The sequence below is a fragment of the Oncorhynchus kisutch genome, linkage group LG17 (assembly GCF_002021735.2).
Source record: "Oncorhynchus kisutch isolate 150728-3 linkage group LG17, Okis_V2, whole genome shotgun sequence".
NCBI lineage: Eukaryota > Metazoa > Chordata > Actinopteri > Salmoniformes > Salmonidae > Oncorhynchus > Oncorhynchus kisutch.
This window is the reverse complement of record NC_034190.2, coordinates 82,499,793-82,519,911: the sequence shown is the minus strand read 5'-3', so window position 1 is coordinate 82,519,911 and position 20,119 is coordinate 82,499,793. Positions and strand designations below refer to the sequence as shown.

At 45.4% G+C, this 20,119-nt stretch overlaps 2 protein-coding genes across 17 annotated transcripts in view; both read left to right on the top strand.

The window, feature by feature from the left end:
* The window catches only part of LOC109886483 (ER membrane protein complex subunit 1), a 26,631-nt gene extending 10,142 nt beyond the window's left edge, over positions 1 to 16,489 (top strand). The window contains exons 11-23 of one of the 2 annotated variants that reach the window (XM_031794818.1): positions 468 to 564; positions 1,886 to 2,002; positions 2,424 to 2,432; positions 2,772 to 2,971; positions 7,537 to 7,686; positions 7,954 to 8,115; positions 8,279 to 8,398; positions 8,547 to 8,684; positions 8,935 to 9,108; positions 10,194 to 10,404; positions 12,015 to 12,099; positions 12,332 to 12,461; positions 15,333 to 16,489. In XM_031794818.1, coding sequence (XP_031650678.1) covers positions 468 to 564; positions 1,886 to 2,002; positions 2,424 to 2,432; positions 2,772 to 2,971; positions 7,537 to 7,686; positions 7,954 to 8,115; positions 8,279 to 8,398; positions 8,547 to 8,684; positions 8,935 to 9,108; positions 10,194 to 10,404; positions 12,015 to 12,099; positions 12,332 to 12,461; positions 15,333 to 15,512 — 1,773 coding nt within the window. In that variant the 3' untranslated portion in view covers positions 15,513 to 16,489. The remainder of the gene's footprint in view (positions 1 to 467; positions 565 to 1,885; positions 2,003 to 2,423; positions 2,433 to 2,771; positions 2,972 to 7,536; positions 7,687 to 7,953; positions 8,116 to 8,278; positions 8,399 to 8,546; positions 8,685 to 8,934; positions 9,109 to 10,193; positions 10,405 to 12,014; positions 12,100 to 12,331; positions 12,462 to 15,332) is intronic. The other variant, XM_031794819.1, reaches the window with a different exon arrangement.
* A 472-nt stretch (positions 16,490 to 16,961) lies between these two features.
* The window catches only part of ubr4 (ubiquitin protein ligase E3 component n-recognin 4), a 142,966-nt gene continuing 139,808 nt past the window's right edge, over positions 16,962 to 20,119 (top strand). For 14 of the 15 annotated variants that reach the window (XM_031794817.1, XM_031794812.1, XM_031794805.1 and 11 more), the window contains exon 1: positions 16,968 to 17,127. In XM_031794817.1, the coding sequence (XP_031650677.1) occupies positions 17,003 to 17,127 (125 nt within the window). In that variant the 5' untranslated portion in view covers positions 16,968 to 17,002. Of the gene's footprint in view, positions 17,128 to 20,119 lie in introns of all 15 variants that reach the window. The other variant, XM_031794816.1, reaches the window with a different exon arrangement.

Below are 20,119 nucleotides of genomic sequence, written 5' to 3'. Positions count from 1 at the left end.
TAATCATGGTCGACTCACCAGCCGGGGGCGCCCCCATTGATTTTGTTAGTCAGTCTCACTCGGATATCATATTTAAAAGATGCCAATACTTATCTCTGCCTCATGGTAAAATGAGTAGAATTGCACAAAAATGTCCTCTAAAACGTACAAAATGTCTCTCTTGGGTGTCAAGACGGGGGGAATGGGGGGGGGTATACGGATGTGGGTACGCAGACCCACGAGCCACTGCGGCTCCTCGTGATGAGTTCAGATTTTTTTCGTGGCTCCCGACCCTCATCAATGTTGACCAAGTCCCTGGTACAGAGTAGTCTGGCATGAGCCTCACCGAGCCAACCCATCACCTGTTGGAATATACCTGCGTAGAGGTGATGGAGGGAAATCAATCAGTCAGATGGGTGTGTTGTTTTTGTTCAGGAAGTCGGGTGTTTAAATGAGGTCCGTAACTGTCGGACACGTTCCTTCCCCAGCTGTACGTCCATGCCTTCCTGAAGAAGGACGACTCTGTGGACTACAGGGTCCTCGTGCAGACACAGGACCATGCTCTCACCTTCATACAGCAGCCAGGTACACACACACACACAGACACACACATACAGACAGACACAGACACACACACACACACAGACACAGACACACACATACAGACAGACACACACATACAGACACACACACACACACACACACAGGTACACAGACACACAGACAGACACACACATACATACAGACACACACACACACACACACAGGTACACACACACACAGACACACACACAGGTACACAGACACACACAGACACACACACACACACACAGGTACACAGACACACACAGACACACACACACACACACAGGTACACAGATACAAACAGACACACACACACACACACACAGGTACACACACACACAGGTACATACACACACACACACAGGTACATACACACACACACAGGTACATACACACACACACACACACAGGTACATACACACACACACACACACTGGTACACACACAGGTACATACACACACACACACACACACACACACTGGTACACACACTGGTACATACACAGGTACACACACTGGTACATACACACACACACACTGGTACACACACTGGTACATACACACACACAAACCGGTACACACACTGGTACATACACACACACACACTGGTACACACACTGGTACATACACACACACACACTGGTACACACACTGGTACATACACACACACACACACACTGGTACATACACACACACACACACACACACACTGGTACACACACTGGTACATACACACACACACACTGGTACACACACTGGTACATACACACACACACACTGGTACACACACTGGTACATACACACACACACACACACACACTGGTACACACACTGGTACATACACACACACACACTGGTACATACACACACACACACTGGTACACACACTGGTACATACACACACATACACTGGTACACACACTGGTACATACACACACACACACTGGTACACACACACACACTGGTACATACACACACACACACACACACACTGGTACACACACACACACACTGGTACATACACACACACACACACTGGTACATACACACACACACACACTGGTACATACACACACACTGGTACATACACACACACACACACTGGTACACACACACACACTGGTACACACACACACACTGGTACACACACACACACACTGGTACATACACACACACACTGGTACACACACACACACACTGGTACACACACACACACACTGGTACACACACACACTGGTACACACACACACACACACACACACACTGGTACACACACACACACACACTAGACGAGGCTTCTAACCAACACCTGTGATTCCAGGACGTGTGGTATGGACCAGAGAGGAGGCCCTAGCTGATGTTGTTACCATGGAGATGGTGGACCTGCCACTCACTGGGACCCAGGCGGAGCTGGAGGGGGAGTTTGGCAAGAAAGCTGGTAAAGAACATCAAAGATCCTGACTAACATGATTCATTTAATCATTTTTAAAAACAAGCATAGCAACCGTGCATAGCAACCGTGCATAGCAACCGTGCATAGCAACCGTGCATAGCAACCGTGCATAAATAAAATTAAGAGTATTCAAGTTTTATAAAAAAAAAATGGAAATATATATATATATATATATTTTTTAATTCTAAATATTTCACTTTTAATGTGTTTTATCTCTTTGTGGAACTATATATATATTTTTTTGTTGCCTGTATTTGTTGTCAACTGATAGCGTATAAGGTTAAATGACCATGTCTAAATGAATACTCCTGAATGTGTCGTTGTCCTCCGTCGGCTTCATGCCCCCCCCACCCCCCCCCTCTCTCTCTCTCTCTCTGGTTTTCTCATGGCTGCGCTTTGGATCCAGCCATTCAAGGTAACGCTGTGAGCCGTCCTTTCTGTTCGCTTTATGGTGAAGCTGGTGTATTGTAAGATCAGTCGTGAAAGTCGCTCCTTCTATAAAAGTTTCTTTGCTTTGTCGTTTCTTGTAATCTTGTCATTTTGTTTTGTGTTTCGTCGTAGATTAGTTTGTGCTCGTCGGTGGTGGTGGGGGGGGGGGGGGGGGGTGTATTTTAGTGTCCCTGTAGATAGACTCCAGCCTGCTGTCGTGAAACGCATCACTTCCTAACAGACAATGGATTTGAATGTGAAGAATTAACATGTGACTGGAACTGTAGATGCATAACATGTTATGTGCCCCCCCCCCCCCCCACAGACGGGTTGTTCCCCATGGTCCTGAAGCGTCTGTCATCCCAGGTGATTCTGCTCCAGGCGTGGCTGGCCCACCTGTGGAAGCTGTTCTACGAAGCCCGTAAACCCCACGGCCAGGTTAAGAACGAGGTCACCATAGAAACGTTGTCCAGGGATGAGTTCAACCTGCAGAAGATGATGGTTATGGTCACGGCCTCTGGGAAGGTAAGACGAAAGGGGGGGGGGGGGTCACGGCCTCGGGGAAGGTGAGCCAGAGAGAGTGTGTGTGTGTAGATGGAAGAAGGTGAGAAAGTAGCACCAACATTGGGCTGGATGGGATCTGCTGTCTGTCGACCTCGGCACCAACATTGGGCTGGATGGGATCTACTGCCTGTTGACCGCAGCACCAACATTGGGCTGGATGGGATCTACTGTCTGTCGACCTCGGCACCAACATTGGGCTGGATGGGATCTACTGTCTGTCGACCTCGGCACCAACATTGGGCTGGATGGGATCTACTGCCTGTTGACCGCAGCACCAACATTGGGCTGGATGGGATCTACTGCCTGTCGACCTCGGCACCAACATTGGGCTGGATGGGATCTACTGTCTGTCGACCGCAGCACCAACATTGGGCTGGATGGGATCTACTGCCTGTCGACCTCGGCACCAACATTGGGCTGGATGGGATCTACTGTCTGTCGACCTCGGCACCAACATTGGGCTGGATGGGATCTACTGTCTGTCGACCTCGGCACCAACATTGGGCTGGATGGGATCTACTGCCTGTTGACCGCAGCACCAACATTGGGCTGGATGGGATCTACTGCCTGTCGACCTCGGCACCAACATTGGGCTGGATGGGATCTACTGTCTGTCGACCTCGGCACCAACATTGGGCTGGATGGGATCTACTGCCTGTCGACCGCGGCACCAACATTGGGCTGGATGGGATCTACTGCCTGTCGACCGCGGCACCAACATTGGGCTGGATGGGATCTACTGTCTGTCGACCTCGGCACCAACATTGGGCTGGATGGGATCTACTGCCTGTTGACCGCAGCACCAACATTGGGCTGGATGGGATCTACTGCCTGTCGACCGCGGCACCAACATTGGGCTGGATGGGATCTACTGTCTGTCGACCTCGGCACCAACATTGGGCTGGATGGGATCTACTGCCTGTTGACCGCAGCACCAACATTGGGCTGGATGGGATCTACTGCCTGTCGACCGCGGCACCAACATTGGTAGCACTTTACTATAGTCCTAATGAGGCTCATAAATGTTTAGACTTTTTGAAAACATACTTGAGTACTCAAATGTAAAACAAAATAAATTTTTTAGATTTTTTATTTTACACTGGAAAAATGTGTGCGCATTTATCTAAATTATATATATTCAGTCCAAAAAATATTTATCAAATAATTTTATGGAAACTGTAAGATCCACTCGTTATGTTATATCGTGGAACACAATCTGAAATATCAACTGGTTATATATACAGTACCAGTCAAAAGATTGCACACACCAACTCATTCAAGGGTGTTTCTTCATGTTTACTATGTTCTACATTGTAGAATAATAGTGAAGACATCAAAACTATGAAATAACACATATGGAGTCATGTTGTAACCAAAAAAGTGTTAAACAAATCTAAATATATTTGAGATTCTTCAAAGTAGCCACCCTTTGCCTTGATGACAGCTTTGCAAAACCAGGCCATGAGTTCGAAGGAATTGTCCGTAGAGCTCCGAGACAGTATTGTGTCGAGGCACAGATCTGGGGAAGGGTACCAAAACATTTCTGCAGCATTGAAGGTATCCAAGATCCCAGTGGCCTCCATCATTCTTAAATGGAAGAAGTTTGGAACCACCAAGGCTCTTCCGGTTGGTGGCCACCCGGCCAAACTGAGCAAGTGGGGGAGAGAAGGGCCTTGGTCAGGGAGGTGACCAAGAACCCGATGGTCACTCTAACAGAGCTCCAGAGTTCCTCTGTGGAGATGGGAGAACCTTCCAGAAGGACAACCATCTCTGCCAATCACTCCATCAATCAGGCCTTTATTGTAGGCGGAAGCCGCTCATGACATGTAAATGGCACATGACAGCCCACTTGGAGTTTGCCAAAAGGCACCTAAAGGCACCTAAAGACTCTCAGACCATGAGAAACAGGATTCTCTGGTCTAATGAAACCAAGATTGAACTCTTTGGCCTGAATGCCAAGTGTCACATCTGGAGGAAACCTGGCACCATCCCTACGGTGAAGCATGATGGTAGCAGCATCATGCTGTGGGGATGTTTTTCTGGGACTGGGAGACTCGTCAGGATAAGGGGAAAGATGAACGGAGCAAAGTACAGAGAGATCCTTGATGAAAACCTGCTCCAGAGCACTCAGGACCTCAGATTGGGGCGAAGGTTCACCTTCCAACAGGACAAAGACCCTAAGCACAAAACCAAGACAATGTAGGAGTAAGCTTCAGCACAAGTTTTTGAATGACCTTGTGTGGCCCGGACTTGAACCTGATCTAACATCTCTGGAGAGATCTGAAAATTGCTGTGCAGCGACGCTCCCCAACCAACCTGACAGAGCTTGAGAGGATCTGCGGAGAAGAGTTGGAGGAACGTCCCAAATACAGGTGTGCCAAGCTTGTATCGTCATACCCAAGAAGACTTGAGGCTGAAATCGCTGCCAAAGGAGCTTCAACAAAGTACTAAGAGTCTGAATACTTATGTAAATGTTTAATTTCAGTTTAAATGTCTTTTCATACATTTGCAAAAATGTCTGTTAACCTGTTATTACTTTGTCATTATGGGGTATTGTGTGTAGATTGATTGGGGGGGGGGGGGGCAATTTAATCAATTTTACAATAAGGCTGTAAAGTAACAATGTGGAAAAAGTCAAGTGATCTGTATACAATGTATACATTTAATTTGTTTTGGAAACATTACAAAGCTCATCCGTTTGTTGTTGTTGTTGTTGTGCCCTGTAAAGCCACTTGAACAAATGGAACACTCGAGTCAAAGCAAATTAACGTCAAGACATCATTTTACTTGCCCATTCTGGTTGCCACAAAGCACATTCCACCTGAGGGGCCTCCCAGGTGGCGCAGGGGGTTAAGGGCGCTGTACAGCAGTGCCAGCTGTGCCACCAGAGATTCCACCAAATACACTGAAGAAAAATATAAACACAACATGTAAAGTGTTGGTCTCGTGTTTCATGAGCTGAAATAAAATATCCCAGAATTGTGACATATGCACAAAAAAAGCTTGTTTCTCTAAAAAAAATGTTGCCAGAAAATGTAATGTTAATTTATCTACCATAAGCCACCTCCGTTGTTTTTAGAGAATTTGTCAGTACGTCCAACCGGCCAAACAGCCGCAGACCCATGTGTGTGGGCGAGTTGTGAACAGAGTGCCCCATGGTGGCGATGGGGTTATGGTATGGGCAGGCATAAGCTACGGACAACGAACACAATTGCATTTTCTCGATGGCCATTTGATTGCACAAAGATACCGTGGCGAGATCCTGAGGTCCGTTGTCGTGCCATTCATCCACCGCCATCACCTCATGTTTCAGCATGATAATGCACAGCCCCATGTCACACGGATCTGTACACAATTCCTGGATCCGTTGTCTGCATACTCACCAGACATGTCACCCATTGAGCATGTTTGGGATGCTCTGGATTGACGTGTACTACAGCAACTTCGTACAGCCATTGAAGAGGAGTGGGACAACATGCCACAGGCCACAATCAACAGTCTGATCAACTCTATGTGAAGGAGATGTGACGCGCGGGCCTCCCGGGTGGCGCAGTGGTCTAAGGCACTGCATCGCAGTGCTAGCTGTGCCACCAGTCACTCTGGTTTCGAGCCCAGGCTCTGTCACAGCCGGCCGCGACCGGGAGGTCCATGGGGCGACGCACAATTGGCCCAACGTCGTCCGGGTTAGGGAGGGCTTGGCCGGCAGGGATATCCTTGTCTCATCGCGCACTAGTGACTCCTGTGGCGGGCCGGGCGCAGTGCACGCTGACCACGTCGCCAGGTGTACGGTGTTTCCTCCGACACATTGGTGCGGCTGGCTTCTGGGTTAAGCGGGCATTGTGTCAAGAAGAAGTGCGTCTTGGTTGGGTTGTGTTTCGGAGGACGCATGGCTCTTGACTTTCGCCTCTCCCGAGTCCATACGGGAGTTGCAGCGATGAGACAAGACTGTAACTACCAATTGGAAACCACGAAATTGGGGAGAAAAAAGGGGGTAAAGAACAGATGTGTCGCGCTGCATGAGGCAAATGGGGATCACACCAGATACTGACTGGTTTTCTGATCCACAACCTTACGTTTTTTAAGGTTTCAGTGACCAATCTGTATTCCCAGTCATGTGAAATCCGTAGATTAGGACCTAATGGATTTATTTCAATTGACTTGATTTCCTTCAATGAACTGTAACTCCGTAAAATCTTTAGAAATTGTTCCATGTTGTGTCTTTTTTAAATATTTTTGTTCAGTATAGTTTTATGGTATTAGAAACTAAATTGGATTGAGCTTTGACATCCGTTGGATTACTTGGTGACACTATGCTGGATGTTGTCACTTCAGTCGTCGTAGTAACACAAACTCTATATGCTCTGAATGTCTTGTTTAAATTTTTGCTGCGCTATCGATGAGTAAACTATTGGAATATTTTGGTTGTTTCACAGCACGTTCATCTCAGCCAATAGTCTTGAGTCATACTTTATAGGCCACTCTATTTAGCCGAAGGACAATCTCTTTTTATCTTCGTTTGGTCCCAGCTGTTTGGCATCGACAGCAAGTCCGGCTCTATTCTGTGGAAGCACTACCTGGAGAATGTCCAGCCCAACGCAGTTTTCAAACTGATAGTCCAGAGGACCACCGCTCACTTCCCCCATCCCCCACAATGCACTCTGCTCATCAAGGATAAGGTAGGAACAACACCTTGTTGCGAACTAGTCCTTACTACACCATTCTGTGGGTGTTTTATTTTATGAATTATTATAAATTATTTATTACATATGACAAATTAACTTAGTTATTTGATCTTGAACATGAAAAATACACAGTTAAACCATCTCAGTAGGATTTAGGTCCTAAGTGTTTACATAGCTATGCAGGGCTGCCTCTTTTCCAACTTGATGTAATGTTGGGTGAAATGTCTCTAGTTTTCAAAATATTTTGCTACCCCCCCCCAGGACACTGGCCTGGCCTCCCTGCATGTGTTCAACCCCATATTTGGCAGGAAGAGTCACATCGCCCCGCCAGCCCTGCCCCGCCCCATCCTCCAGTCACTGCTACTACCTGTTATAGACCAGGACTACGCCAAGGTCCTGTTGCTGGTCGACGACCAATACAAGGTAACGTCGGTGGAAAATAAAATAACACTTCTGGTGCATTGTGGGAGAGATTTGCACCAATGTTTTCTAATGTACCTGTTCTCGTTGACTGAACCTCACAGCTGATTACTGTGCACTAATTATTCTGTCTTATAATGATTGTCCTCCCTCCCTCTCCCTCCAGGTGACAGCCTTCCCTTCCACTAAGAACGTCCTACAGCAGCTCCAGGAGATGGCCTCCTCCATCTTCTTCTACCTGATCCGCTCAGATCAGGGAAACCTGTCTGGATTCAGGCTGCGCAAGGTGATTTAACACTGTGTGTGTGTATGGAACATTAGTTTGTGTGTGTCTGCGTGAATGTGACATTCATTGTGTGTTTGTGACATTCATCGTGTGTGTTTGTGACATTAAATGTGTGTGTTTGTGACATTAAATGTGTGTGTTCATCCAGGACCTGTCCACAGAGCGGATCTGGGAGGTGGTCCTTCCTACAGAGGTTCAGAAGATAGTAGCGGTCAATGGGAAGAGACCCAACGAGCATGTCCACTCTCAGGGCAGAGTGATGGGAGACCGTAGTGTTCTCTACAAGGTAATGACAGCTCTACGCACTAGTAAACTACAGGGTTCACACTCAACAATTACAGATTAAAGGATGGTTTCCCAGATCCAGTCCTAGACTAGTTTTTGTAAATTAAAAGTTTAAAAACTGGCACCAAAAGTTGAACTTTTTAATACTTCACGAGAGACAAGTGCAAAATACAAACGTTTTTTAAATGAATAAAGTAGTAATATTGTGTGCGGACCTGAATATATAAGTCTCTTTCGTTTTCTCACCACAGTACCTGAACCCTAACCTGCTGGCAGTGGTGACAGAGAGTACAGACGCCCACCCTGAGCGGGCCTTCGTGGGCGTGTTCCTGGTCGACGGTGTGACTGGACGCATCATCCATGAAGCCGTCCAGAGGAAGGCCAGGGGGCCCGTCCACTTTGTCCACTCTGAGAACTGGGTGGTGGTGAGTAGTAGTACCAGTAGTACCAGTAGTAGTAGTAGTAGTAGTAGTAGTAGCAGTAGTAGTACCAGTAGTGGTGGTGGTGGTAGTAGTACCAGTAGTACCAGTAGTGGTGGTGGTAGTACCAGTGGTGGTAGTAGCAGTAGTAGTACCAGTAGTGGTGGTGATAGTACCAGTAGTGGTGGTGGTACTAGTGGTAGTAGTAGTACCAGTAGTGGAGGTGGTAGTAGTAGCAGTAGTAGTACCAGTAGTGGTGGTGGTAGTAGTACCAGTAGTAGTGGTGGTAGTACCAGTAGTAGTGGTGGTAGCAGTGGTGGTGGTAGTAGTAGTACTAGTAGTAGTGGTGGTGGTAGTAGTAGTAGCGGTGGTGGTGGTGGTAGTACCAGTAGTAGTGGTGGTGGTGGTGGTGGTACCAGTAGTGGTGGTAGTACCAGTAGTGGTGGTAGTAGTAGCAGCAGTAGTAGTGGCGGTGGTGGTGGTAGTAGTACCAGTAGTAGTGGTGGTGGTAGTAGCAGTTGTACCAGTAGTGGTGGTGGTAGTAGCAGTAGTAGTGGCGGTGGTGGTAGTAGTAGCAGTAGTAGTGGTGGTAGTAGCAGTAGTGGCGGTGGTGGTAGCAGTAGTACCAGTAGTAGTAGTAGTGGTGGTAGCAGTAGTACCAGTAGTAGTAGTAGTGGTGGTAGCAGTAGTACCAGTAGTAGTAGTAGTGGTGGTAGCAGTAGTACCAGTAGTAGTGCTTCTACACCTGCATTGCTTGCTGTTTGGGGTTTTAGGCTGTGTTTCTGTACACCACTTTGAGATATCAGCTGATGTACGAAGGGTTTTATAAATACATTTGATTTGATTTAGTGGTGGTGGTAGTAGCAGTGGTGGTGGTGGTAGTAGCAGCAGTAGTTGTTGTAGCAGTATTTGCAACACTTAGCAGTAGTTGCAACACTAGTAGCAGTAGTTGTTGTAGCAGTAGTTGCAACAGCAAACGTAGAAGTAGTAGTTATGGTCACAAATGTTCCAAAGATGATTTCTGTTTTGTGAAAAAGGATAATGAACTGCTGCCTTAACCCTCACCATTTTCTCTCCTTCCCTCTCTACAGTACGAGTACTGGAACACCAAGTCCAGGCGTAATGAGTTCAGTGTGCTGGAGCTGTTTGAAGGGACAGAGCTGTATAACAGCACAGTGTTCAGTAGTCTGGACAGACCCCATCTGCCCCAGGTCCTACAGCAGACATACATCTTCCCCTCTCCCATCACCACTATGGAGGCTACGCTCACTGAGAAGGGCATCACCTCTAGACATCTCCTGGGTTAGTATGGGAGGGGTGGGTGGATAGATGGAGACGGTGTGTAGGAGAATGGATGAACGGGTGGGTGGGAGAATGGATGGGAGAATGGATGGAGGGGTGGGTGGGAGAATGGATGGAGGGGGTGGGAGAATGGATGGAGGGGGTGGGAGAATGGATGGAGGGGGTGGGAGAATGGATGGAGGGGGTGGGAGAATGGATGGAGGGGGTGGGTGAATGGATGGAGGGGGTGAATGGATAGAGGGGTGGGAGAATGGATGGAGGGGGTGGATGGATGGAGGGGTGGATGGAGGGGGTGGGTGGGTGAGTGGATGGAGGGGGTGGATGGATGGAGGGGTGGATGGAGGGGGTGGATGGAGGGGGTGGGTGGGTGAATGGATGGATGGAGGGGTGGATGGAGGGGGTGGATGGAGGGGGTGGGTGGGTGAATGGATGGATGGAGGGGTGGATGGAGGGGGTGGGTGGGTGAATGGATGGATGGAGGGGGGTGGGTGAATGGATGGATGGGTGGGTGGGTGGGTGGGTGGGTGGGAGAATGGATGGGAGAATGGATAGAGGGGTGGGTGGGTGGGAGAATGGATGGAGGGGTGGGAGAATGGATAGAGGGGTGGGTGGGTGGGAGAATGGATGGAGGGGTGGGAGAATGGATGGAGGGGTGGGAGAATGGATGGAGGGGGTGAATGGATGGAGGGGTGGGAGAATGGATGGAGGGGGTGGGTGGATGGATGGATGGATGGATGGATGGAGGGGGTGGGTGGGTGAATGGATGGATGGAGGGGTGGATGGAGGGGGTGGGTGGGTGAATGGATGGATGGATGGAGGGGGGTGGGTGAATGGATGGATGGATGGAGGGGTGGATGGATGGATGGAGGGGGGGGGGGTGGGTGGGAGAATGGATGGGAGGATGTGTGGGTGGGAGAATAGATGGGAGGATGGATAGAGCGGTGGGAGGATGGATAGAGGGGTGGGAGGATGGATAGAGGGGTGGGAGAATGGATGGAGGGGGTGGGTGGGTGAATGGATGGATGGAGGGGGTGGGTGGGTGGGAGGATGTGTGGGTGGGAGAATAGATGGGAGGATGGATAGAGGGGTGGGAGGATGGATAGAGGGGTGGGAGGATGGATAGAGGGGTGGGAGAATGGATGGAGGGGTGGGTGGGAGAATGGATGGATGGAGGGGTGGATGGATGGAGGGGTGGGTGGGTGGGAGGATGTGTGGGTGGGAGAATAGATGGGAGGATGGATAGAGGGGTGGGAGAATGGATGGAGGGGTGGGTGGGAGAGTGGGTGAATGGATGGATGGAGGGAGGGGGTGGGTGGGTGAATGGATGGATGGAGGGGGGTGGGTGGGTGAATGGATGGGGGGGTGGGTGGGTGGGTGGGAGAATGGATGGGAGGATGGACGGGTGTGTGGGAGAATGGACGGGTGTGTGGGAGAATGGATGAGGGGTGGGTGGGTGGGTGAATGGATGGATGGATGGAGGGGTGGATGGATAGAGGGGGGTGGGTGGGTGAATGGATGGATGGATGGATGGAGGGGGGGAGTGGATCTTTCAGCACCATATCTATCTGCATCGTAACTCTATTTTTTCTCTGGATATTTCTTTCTCAAAGTGGGGTTACCATCAGGAGCCATCTTGTCTCTCCCCAAGATGTTCCTGGATCCACGGAGACCAGAGGTTGTCACTGAACACAGCCGGTTAGTACCAACAACATGTTCATTTGGCACCAAATGGAAAAAATGAACTGATACAGGGAGGGAATACCTGGTCCAACAACAAACGCTCATTTTTCATTTTCTGTTGCAAAACGTTTTGTGTGCACTATAATGAACAGAACCCTGTTGTTGACGTTATCTGACCTTTTTAGAGAGGAATATTGGTTCCTTGTCACTATATGAAAGTAAGAATTAGTTTATCATTTATTTCCAGTGAGGAGAACCTTATACCCTACGCCCCAGAGATGCCCATCCGCACAGAGTGGTTCATCAACTACAATCAGACCGTAGCGAGAGTGAAAGGAATCTACACTGCCCCCTCTGGCCTGGAGTCCACATGTCTGGTGAGTCTATGGTCCATTACATTGGTTCCCAAACTGTTGAGTGTGCTGGGCGCAGCGGTTTATTTTTTTTTTAAGGAACTCAGTCGGGCTTTCAACTTACTTTTGAAAGTTTTAATTGTAGAAGGAGGTTTCGATGCCAGCTGTCCAGCAAAAGGGCTCTTCGTCATCAGCATCTAGCTCCGACGAGCAATCCTCGAAGATGAGGCCATACTCCAAACTATTTAACAAAATGACATATTGCATTCTATCTCTGTTCATTCAATTAAGACTGTACTCGATTGAACACTTATCATGTCAGTCATTGCAGACCTTAGAGAGCGATTTATAACTTCTCAGAAATGTCCAGATCGACTACTGTCAGCTAGCAAGGTTTTAAATGGTTTTTTTCACCATTTGACTTTGTTTTAAGGTTTTAAGGTTTTGCGTTACATTCATTAACTATTTTAAGTGTGTATTGTTAAAAAAAGAAAATATTTTTATGGATTCTTATTCTTTTCTAATGAGTGTCAAATGAAGACGCTCATTGACATAATACAGTCAGTCCCCAATGATGGAAGTGAGTTAAAAAAAAAAAAAACTACGAAAACAAATAGTTTTGGGAACCACTGGTCTATTACACTATCGGCAATGTATCTTTATCACACCTGTATCTACCTGTATTCACCTGTATCTACCTGTATTCACTATCAGTATCTCTACCTGCACATGACCATCTGATCATTTATCACTCCAGTATCTCTACCTGCACATGACCATCTGATCATTTATCACTCCAGTATCTCTACCTGCACATGACCATCTGATCATTTATCACTCCAGTTCACTACCTGTATTCACCTGTACCTGTATTCACTATCAGTATCTCTACCTGTTTTCACCTGTATTCACCTGTACCTGTATTCACTATCAGTATCTCTACCTGTATCCACCTGTACCTGTATTCACTATCAGTATCTCTACCTGTATTCACCTGTACCTGTATTCACCTGTACCTGTATTCACTATCAGTATCTCTACCTGTATTCACCTGTACCTGTATTCACTATCAGTATCTCTACCTGTATTCACCTGTACCTGTATTCACTATCAGTATCTCTACCTGTATTCACCTGTACCTGTATTCACTATCAGTATCTCTACCTGTATCCACCTGTACCTGTATTCACCTGTACCTGTATTCACTATCAGTATCTCTACCTGTATCCACCTGTACCTGTATTCACTATCAGTATCTCTACCTGTATTCACTATCAGTATCTCTACCAGAATCTACCTGTATTCACTATCAGTTTCTCTACCTGTATTCACCTGTACCTGTATTCACTATCAGTATCTCTACCTGTATTCACCTGTACCTGTATTCACCTGTACCTGTATTCACTATCATTATCTCTACCTGTATTCACTATCAGTATCTCTACCTGTATTCACCTGTACCTGTATTCACCTGTACCTGTATTCACCTGTACCTGTATTAACTATCATTATCTCTACCTGTATTCACTATCATTATCTCTACCTGTACTCACTATCAGTATCTCTACCTGTATCTACCTGTATTCACTATCAGTATCTCTACCTGTATTCACCTGTACCTGTATTCACCTGTACCTGTATTCACTATCAGTATCTCTACCTGTATCTACCTGTATTCACTATCAGTATCTGTACCTGTATTCACCTGTACCTGTATTCACCTGTACCTGTATTCACTATCAGTATCTCTACCTGTTTTCACCTGTATTCACCTGTACCTGTATTCACCTGTACCTGTATTCACCTGTACCTGTATTAACTATCATTATCTCTACCTGTATTCACTATCATTATCTCTACCTGTACTCACTATCAGTATCTCTACCTGTATCTACCTGTATTCACTATCAGTATCTCTACCTGTATTCACCTGTACCTGTATTCACCTGTACCTGTATTCACTATCAGTATCTCTACCTGTATCTACCTGTATTCACTATCAGTATCTGTACCTGTATTCACCTGTACCTGTATTCACTATCAGTATCTCTACCTGTTTTCACCTGTATTCACCTGTACCTATATTCACTATCAGTATCTCTACCTGTTTTCACCTGTATTCACCTGTACCTATATTCACTATCAGTATCTCTACCTGTATCTACCTGTATTCACCTGTACCTGTATTCACTATCAGTATCTCTACCTGCACATGACCATCTGATCATTTATCACTCTAGTGTTAATCTGCAAATTGTAATTATTCGCCTACCTCATGCCTTTTGCACACAATGTATATAGACTCTTTCTTTTTTTCCTACTGTGTTATTGTGTAACTCTGTGTTGTCTGTTCACACTGCTATGTTTTATCTTGGCCAGGTCGCAGTTGTAAATGAGAACTTGTTCTCAACTAGCCTACCTGGTTAAATAAAGGTGTTCTCAACTAGCCTACCTGGTTAAATAAAGGTGTTCTCAACTAGCCTACCTGGTTAAATAAAGGTGTTCTCAACTAGCCTACCTGGTTAAATAAAGGTGTTCTCAACTAGCCTACCTGGTTAAATAAAGGTGTTCTCAACTAGCCTACCTGGTTAAATAAAGGTGTTCTCAACTAGCCTACCTGGTTAAATAAAGGTGTTCTCAACTAGCCTACCTGGTTAAATAAAGGTGTTCTCAACTAGCCTACCTGGTTAAATAAAGGTGTTCTCAACTAGCCTACCTGGTTAAATAAAGGTGTTCTCAACTAGCCTACCTGGTTAAATAAAGGTGAAATAAAATAAAAATAAAAAGTCTGGACTTTCTGCTGTATTTCCAAGACACGGTACACTGACGATACAGCTATAATGCAGATCAAATACTGAATATTTAACATGGAAATGTATATGTTTTGTTCCACAGGTGGTTGCGTACGGTCTTGACATCTACCAAACCAGGGTGTACCCCTCCAAGCAGTTCGACGTGCTGAAAGATGACTACGACTACGTCCTGATCAGCAGTGTTCTGTTCGCACTGTTCTTCGCCACCATGATTAGTAAACGTCTGGCACAGGTCAAACTGCTCAACCGGGCCTGGCGGTAAAAGAGTCAACTTCTCACCTTTCAACTCTGACCCCTTCCCCATTGCTGTGTGGATGAACCCGGACGATGGAGGTGGACGAGCTGAAGCCGTTTGACAATATCGGCTTAAAATCATCCCCAATGAGTCATTTGATGGGGGCGGGGGTCGGCCATCTTTCTTTTTCAAGGAAGAGTTTCATTTCGATTTTCCTGTCTGTCTTTTTTTTTTGTGTATAATTTATTTTGTAACATTTTACATTGAGGCAGCCTTTTAAGAGTAGTTATGTCATTGCTACTAACACGTCATTAACTAAACTACTGATAAATCCTTTATAATCTCCCTTAATTAAAGGATAACTTAATGTAAAGTGATTTTCATGATCACACGATATGAAATGATATTGTTCTTTCACCACAACGAAGAAAACAGTGCGTGGTTACTTGATGCATCTCAGAGCAAGTGTTCTTTATACTGAAGCTCTGAAATGTTGTTGCGCTGTGAATGATTAGGAAATAGTCTATAAAGATTAGGCCTAATTTAAGATGACTAAATGTGGTAGTAATGCGTCAAGGGATTTTGCTGATTTTACTGTTTTTAATTGGGTTTTAAAAGGTTTCCATAGATATTTTTTTAAATCTTGGTCAAGATGGTTTTGTTGTTTTTGTTTGTTTGAAGGAACTGTGGGGTTGTGGGTGTACTGAGGTGTTTGTCTTTGGGATTAACTGCCTCCGAGGTGATCACTGTTGCTCTTTCTTTGATGCGCTGGAAGTTTTTTGTGTTCACATGATTTATCTTAACTAATACCCCCCCCCCCTAATACCCCCCCATGGCTTTTGTGTAAATTATAGTTTATGTACAGTATATTTACGTCTTAAAAACATTTGATTATTATGACACTCCAGAGTATTCATTTTTCCTATTGTGGAGAACAACTCTGCTTGTGCAACACATTTTCACCAAAACGCCGATACCCTCAATAAAATGAATATGACTATTTATGAAAGTCTGTGTTCCATTTCAGCTGTTTACAGAGTAAGCTTACTAATGATCTTTGGTTGTGCTGTAATGGCAACTGTTTTCTATACTTGTCTCTATCCTTTCTCCTTTCTATACCTATGCACATTTACCTTACTAGTTTAATGTAGTAGTTTATTATAGCCCTTAAAGTGCTTCTTAGATTTATAATATTTATTTCAACACTTCCTGTTATTTTGTACCCCATTTCTTTGGTTTCCACTAGTTGCCACAAAGTCAAATTTGAATATAGTAAAAATGAATGAAAACAACTGTCTTTTTTTGTTTAAATTTAAGGTTAAGAGTTAGGCATAAGGTTTCTAGTGTCGTAAGGTTTTCGGTTAGGGGTATGGTTTAAAAATCAAAATTTGATAAGAGAAATTGAAGAAATAGGCGGGCCACACTTTGTGGCTGTGATAACTAGTGACGACCTCGTTTCCTTTCAAGGGAGGTTTTTGGAAAAAGAATCGCTCAGTTGTCTAGTACGGAATCTCAAGATGGCGTCGAGTGGAGGAGATGGAGAACCGGACTGGGCTGCTGATGTACGGCCGCTTTTATCAGCTTCGTACACAGCTTTTGAAACGAAAGAGCTACCTCAGCTTATAGGATCTATAATAAACAGGTAAACATCGTGCCTGTTTGCGAATTGCAGTGCTCCGTTGACAAGAAAGAGGTGTATATAACAGCTAGCTAGCATGCTAACTTGGTTAGCTTCTTCACTCATCTGGATTGCATAGGTGTTAGCATAGCTTGTTAGCTACAGTAGCTATGCCCAGAAGGAATCTGCTTCATCATCAGGCCGAATAGGGTGCGTAGCGTTACGTGCTAGCAATGTTAGCTAGCTAGGTAAAACATCCCTGACATTTATATACTGCAGCTTACGTTGAAGTAAAACATTATTGTAAAACCATCAATTCTGAAGCGCATTTTGGCATATTTTGCATGATAATACAACCCGTTTTAAAGCCCGAATATTGTCACTTAGCTAGCTTGTTAAATTGAGGCTTTAGTTAGCCACAGCTAACGAGCTAGCCAGCATTTCTAGCCTCAGAAGAATCGAAAACGAAAGCTTAGCCTGTGGTTCTTTTTTTAAAACTTGAGGGTAAATTTGTTTATGTTGCTGATGCCATTTTGTTGTTCTTGAATATTTTAGATAATAGTTATATTTATGTCAACATCACGAGTGGACAGCTATTGACGTGATCGTTTCAAATGTCATTTGATGTGGGGCTAGCTAGTTAAGTAAGTTAGCTAACGTTAGCTAAGTATTCAAGATCAACATTTGACTTTGCTCTCCCCGATCGGTTCGAGTTGGGTAACGTTAGCACAACGGGCTTTCAACAGATAACTTACACAATCTGGGACATTTCCTGCCGTTCAATTAACGGTCGTTTCAGTCATTGATTACCCATTGATTTTTGAAGAATTATAGTGGCACTAAACTAAGGCATTTCTAAGCTATCTCGACCGTATTATATATAACCCAAATAATGATAGGCCTAGGTTGTATGCTTTGTTGTTATTTGAGGACGATGTTTTTATAGCTTCAAATTAGTGTAATCATTTCAGGATGTCTGAATTTGAGTATTATTTCTCCGGCCAACTCCCTGAGCTGAAGTGGTGGGGCTGCTGTTGCACATATTTGTTCTAGCCCAACACTAGCCGAACTGATTCAACTAATCATCAAGTCTTTGGTGAGTTGAATCAGATGTACTTTGCTGGCAGGTGTATAAAATCGAGCACACGGCCATACAATCTCCATAGACAAACATTGGCAGTAGAACGGCCTTACTGAAGAGCTCAGTAACTTTAAACTTGGCACGACATAAGATGCCATTTTTCCACCAAGTGAGTCAGTCAAATTTCTGCCCTGCTAGAGCTTCCCAGGTCAATTGTGTGTGCTGTTATTGTGAAGTGGAAATGTCTAGAAGCAACAACGCAAGCTCACAGAAAGGTCCCGCCTCCAGTGAGCAAAAAAATCGTATGACCTCGCCCCAAGCGCCAAACAGCCTCTGGGAGCAACTTCAGCACAATAACTTTTAGTCGGCAGCTTCATGAAATGGGTTTCCATGGCCGCCGCCAACGTCTTCACCGTCTGGCAGTCCAACAGACGAACCCGGGTTTGGCGGATGCCAGGAGAACGCTACCTGCCCGAATGCATAGTGCCAACTGTAAAGTTTGGTGGAGGTATAATGGTCTGGGGCTGTTTTCCATGGTTCGGTCTAGGCCCCTTAGTTCCAGTGTAGGGAAATCTTAACGCTATAACATACAATGACAATCTAGATGATTCTGTGCTTCCAACTTTGTGGCAACAATTTGGGCAAGGCCCTTTCTTCAGCATGACAATGCCCCCGTGCACAAAGCGAGGTCCATACAGAAATGGTTTGTTGATCGCTGTGGAAGAACTTGACTGGCAAGCACAGAGCGCTGACCTCAACCCCATCGAACACCTTTTGGATGAATTGGAACGTCGACTGAGAGCCAGACCTAAATCACCCACCATCAGTGGACGGCCTCACTGATGCTCTTGTGGCTGAATGGAATCAAGTCCCCCACAGCAATGATCCAACATCTAGTGGAAAGCCTTCCCAGAAGAGTGGAGGCTGTTATAGCAGCAATGATCCAACATCTAGTGGAAAGCCTTCCTGGAAGAGTGGAGGCTGTTATAGCAGCAATGATCCAACATCTAGTGGAAAGCCTTCCTGGAAGAGTGGAGGCTGTTATAGCAGCAATGATCCAACATCTAGTGGAAAGCCTTCCCAGAAGAGTGGAGGCTGTTATTGCAGCAAAAGGGGGTGACCAACTCTATATTAATACCCATGATTTTGGAATGAGATGTTGGACGAGCAGTTGTCCACATACTTTTGATAATGTTGTGTATGTACAACAGCAGCTCTGCCACTTTAACTCAGCTAAGGGTCTGGAGAAATATAACCACTCAATTTCATACACATCTCTGGATGTATGGACTGACAGACAGTCCACGACACAATACTTTTGGTGGTCCCCCCCCAGGACTCTAAACCACAACATGTACTGTCCTAGAAAAATAGGTTCTCAGGGCTTGACATGCAGGGTCGCCTGCTCTCTTGGGGAGGTTTTGGAAGCTCTCCAGGCCAGTCGATCATCCCCGTCATCAATGTCCCAGTGAAAATGTGTTTTATTGTAATAATGCTATTTTTCATCTAGACTATATAATTGATTTATAAAAAAAAAAGAAAAAAGATTCCTGAAGCTGTTTTATTCGTTATGTCGATTAAAAAAAAAAAAAATGTATCACACGAGCAGCCTATAGATGATCTGTCGGGCAGAGAGTTTGCAGCTCTCAAACAGCTGGTTGTTGCTTGGAGCAGTTTACTGAAGATGGAACATCTTGCCTGCCACTACTACTTATCCAAGTTATATCAACCAGTAAATGCTAAGGCAAGAATGGGTATGCAACCCAGCTATTTAAAACATTTTTAAAGTCCTTGGTTGAATATTTGCTATAGGCTATTCCATGATGACTGAATTGCCTATCTTGAAAATCAGATATTTTTCTCTAGGCTTTTTTGGTACTTGAAAAGTAATGGAAGTTATGTTAAACAATTGATTATGAGCAAGACCATATTTAG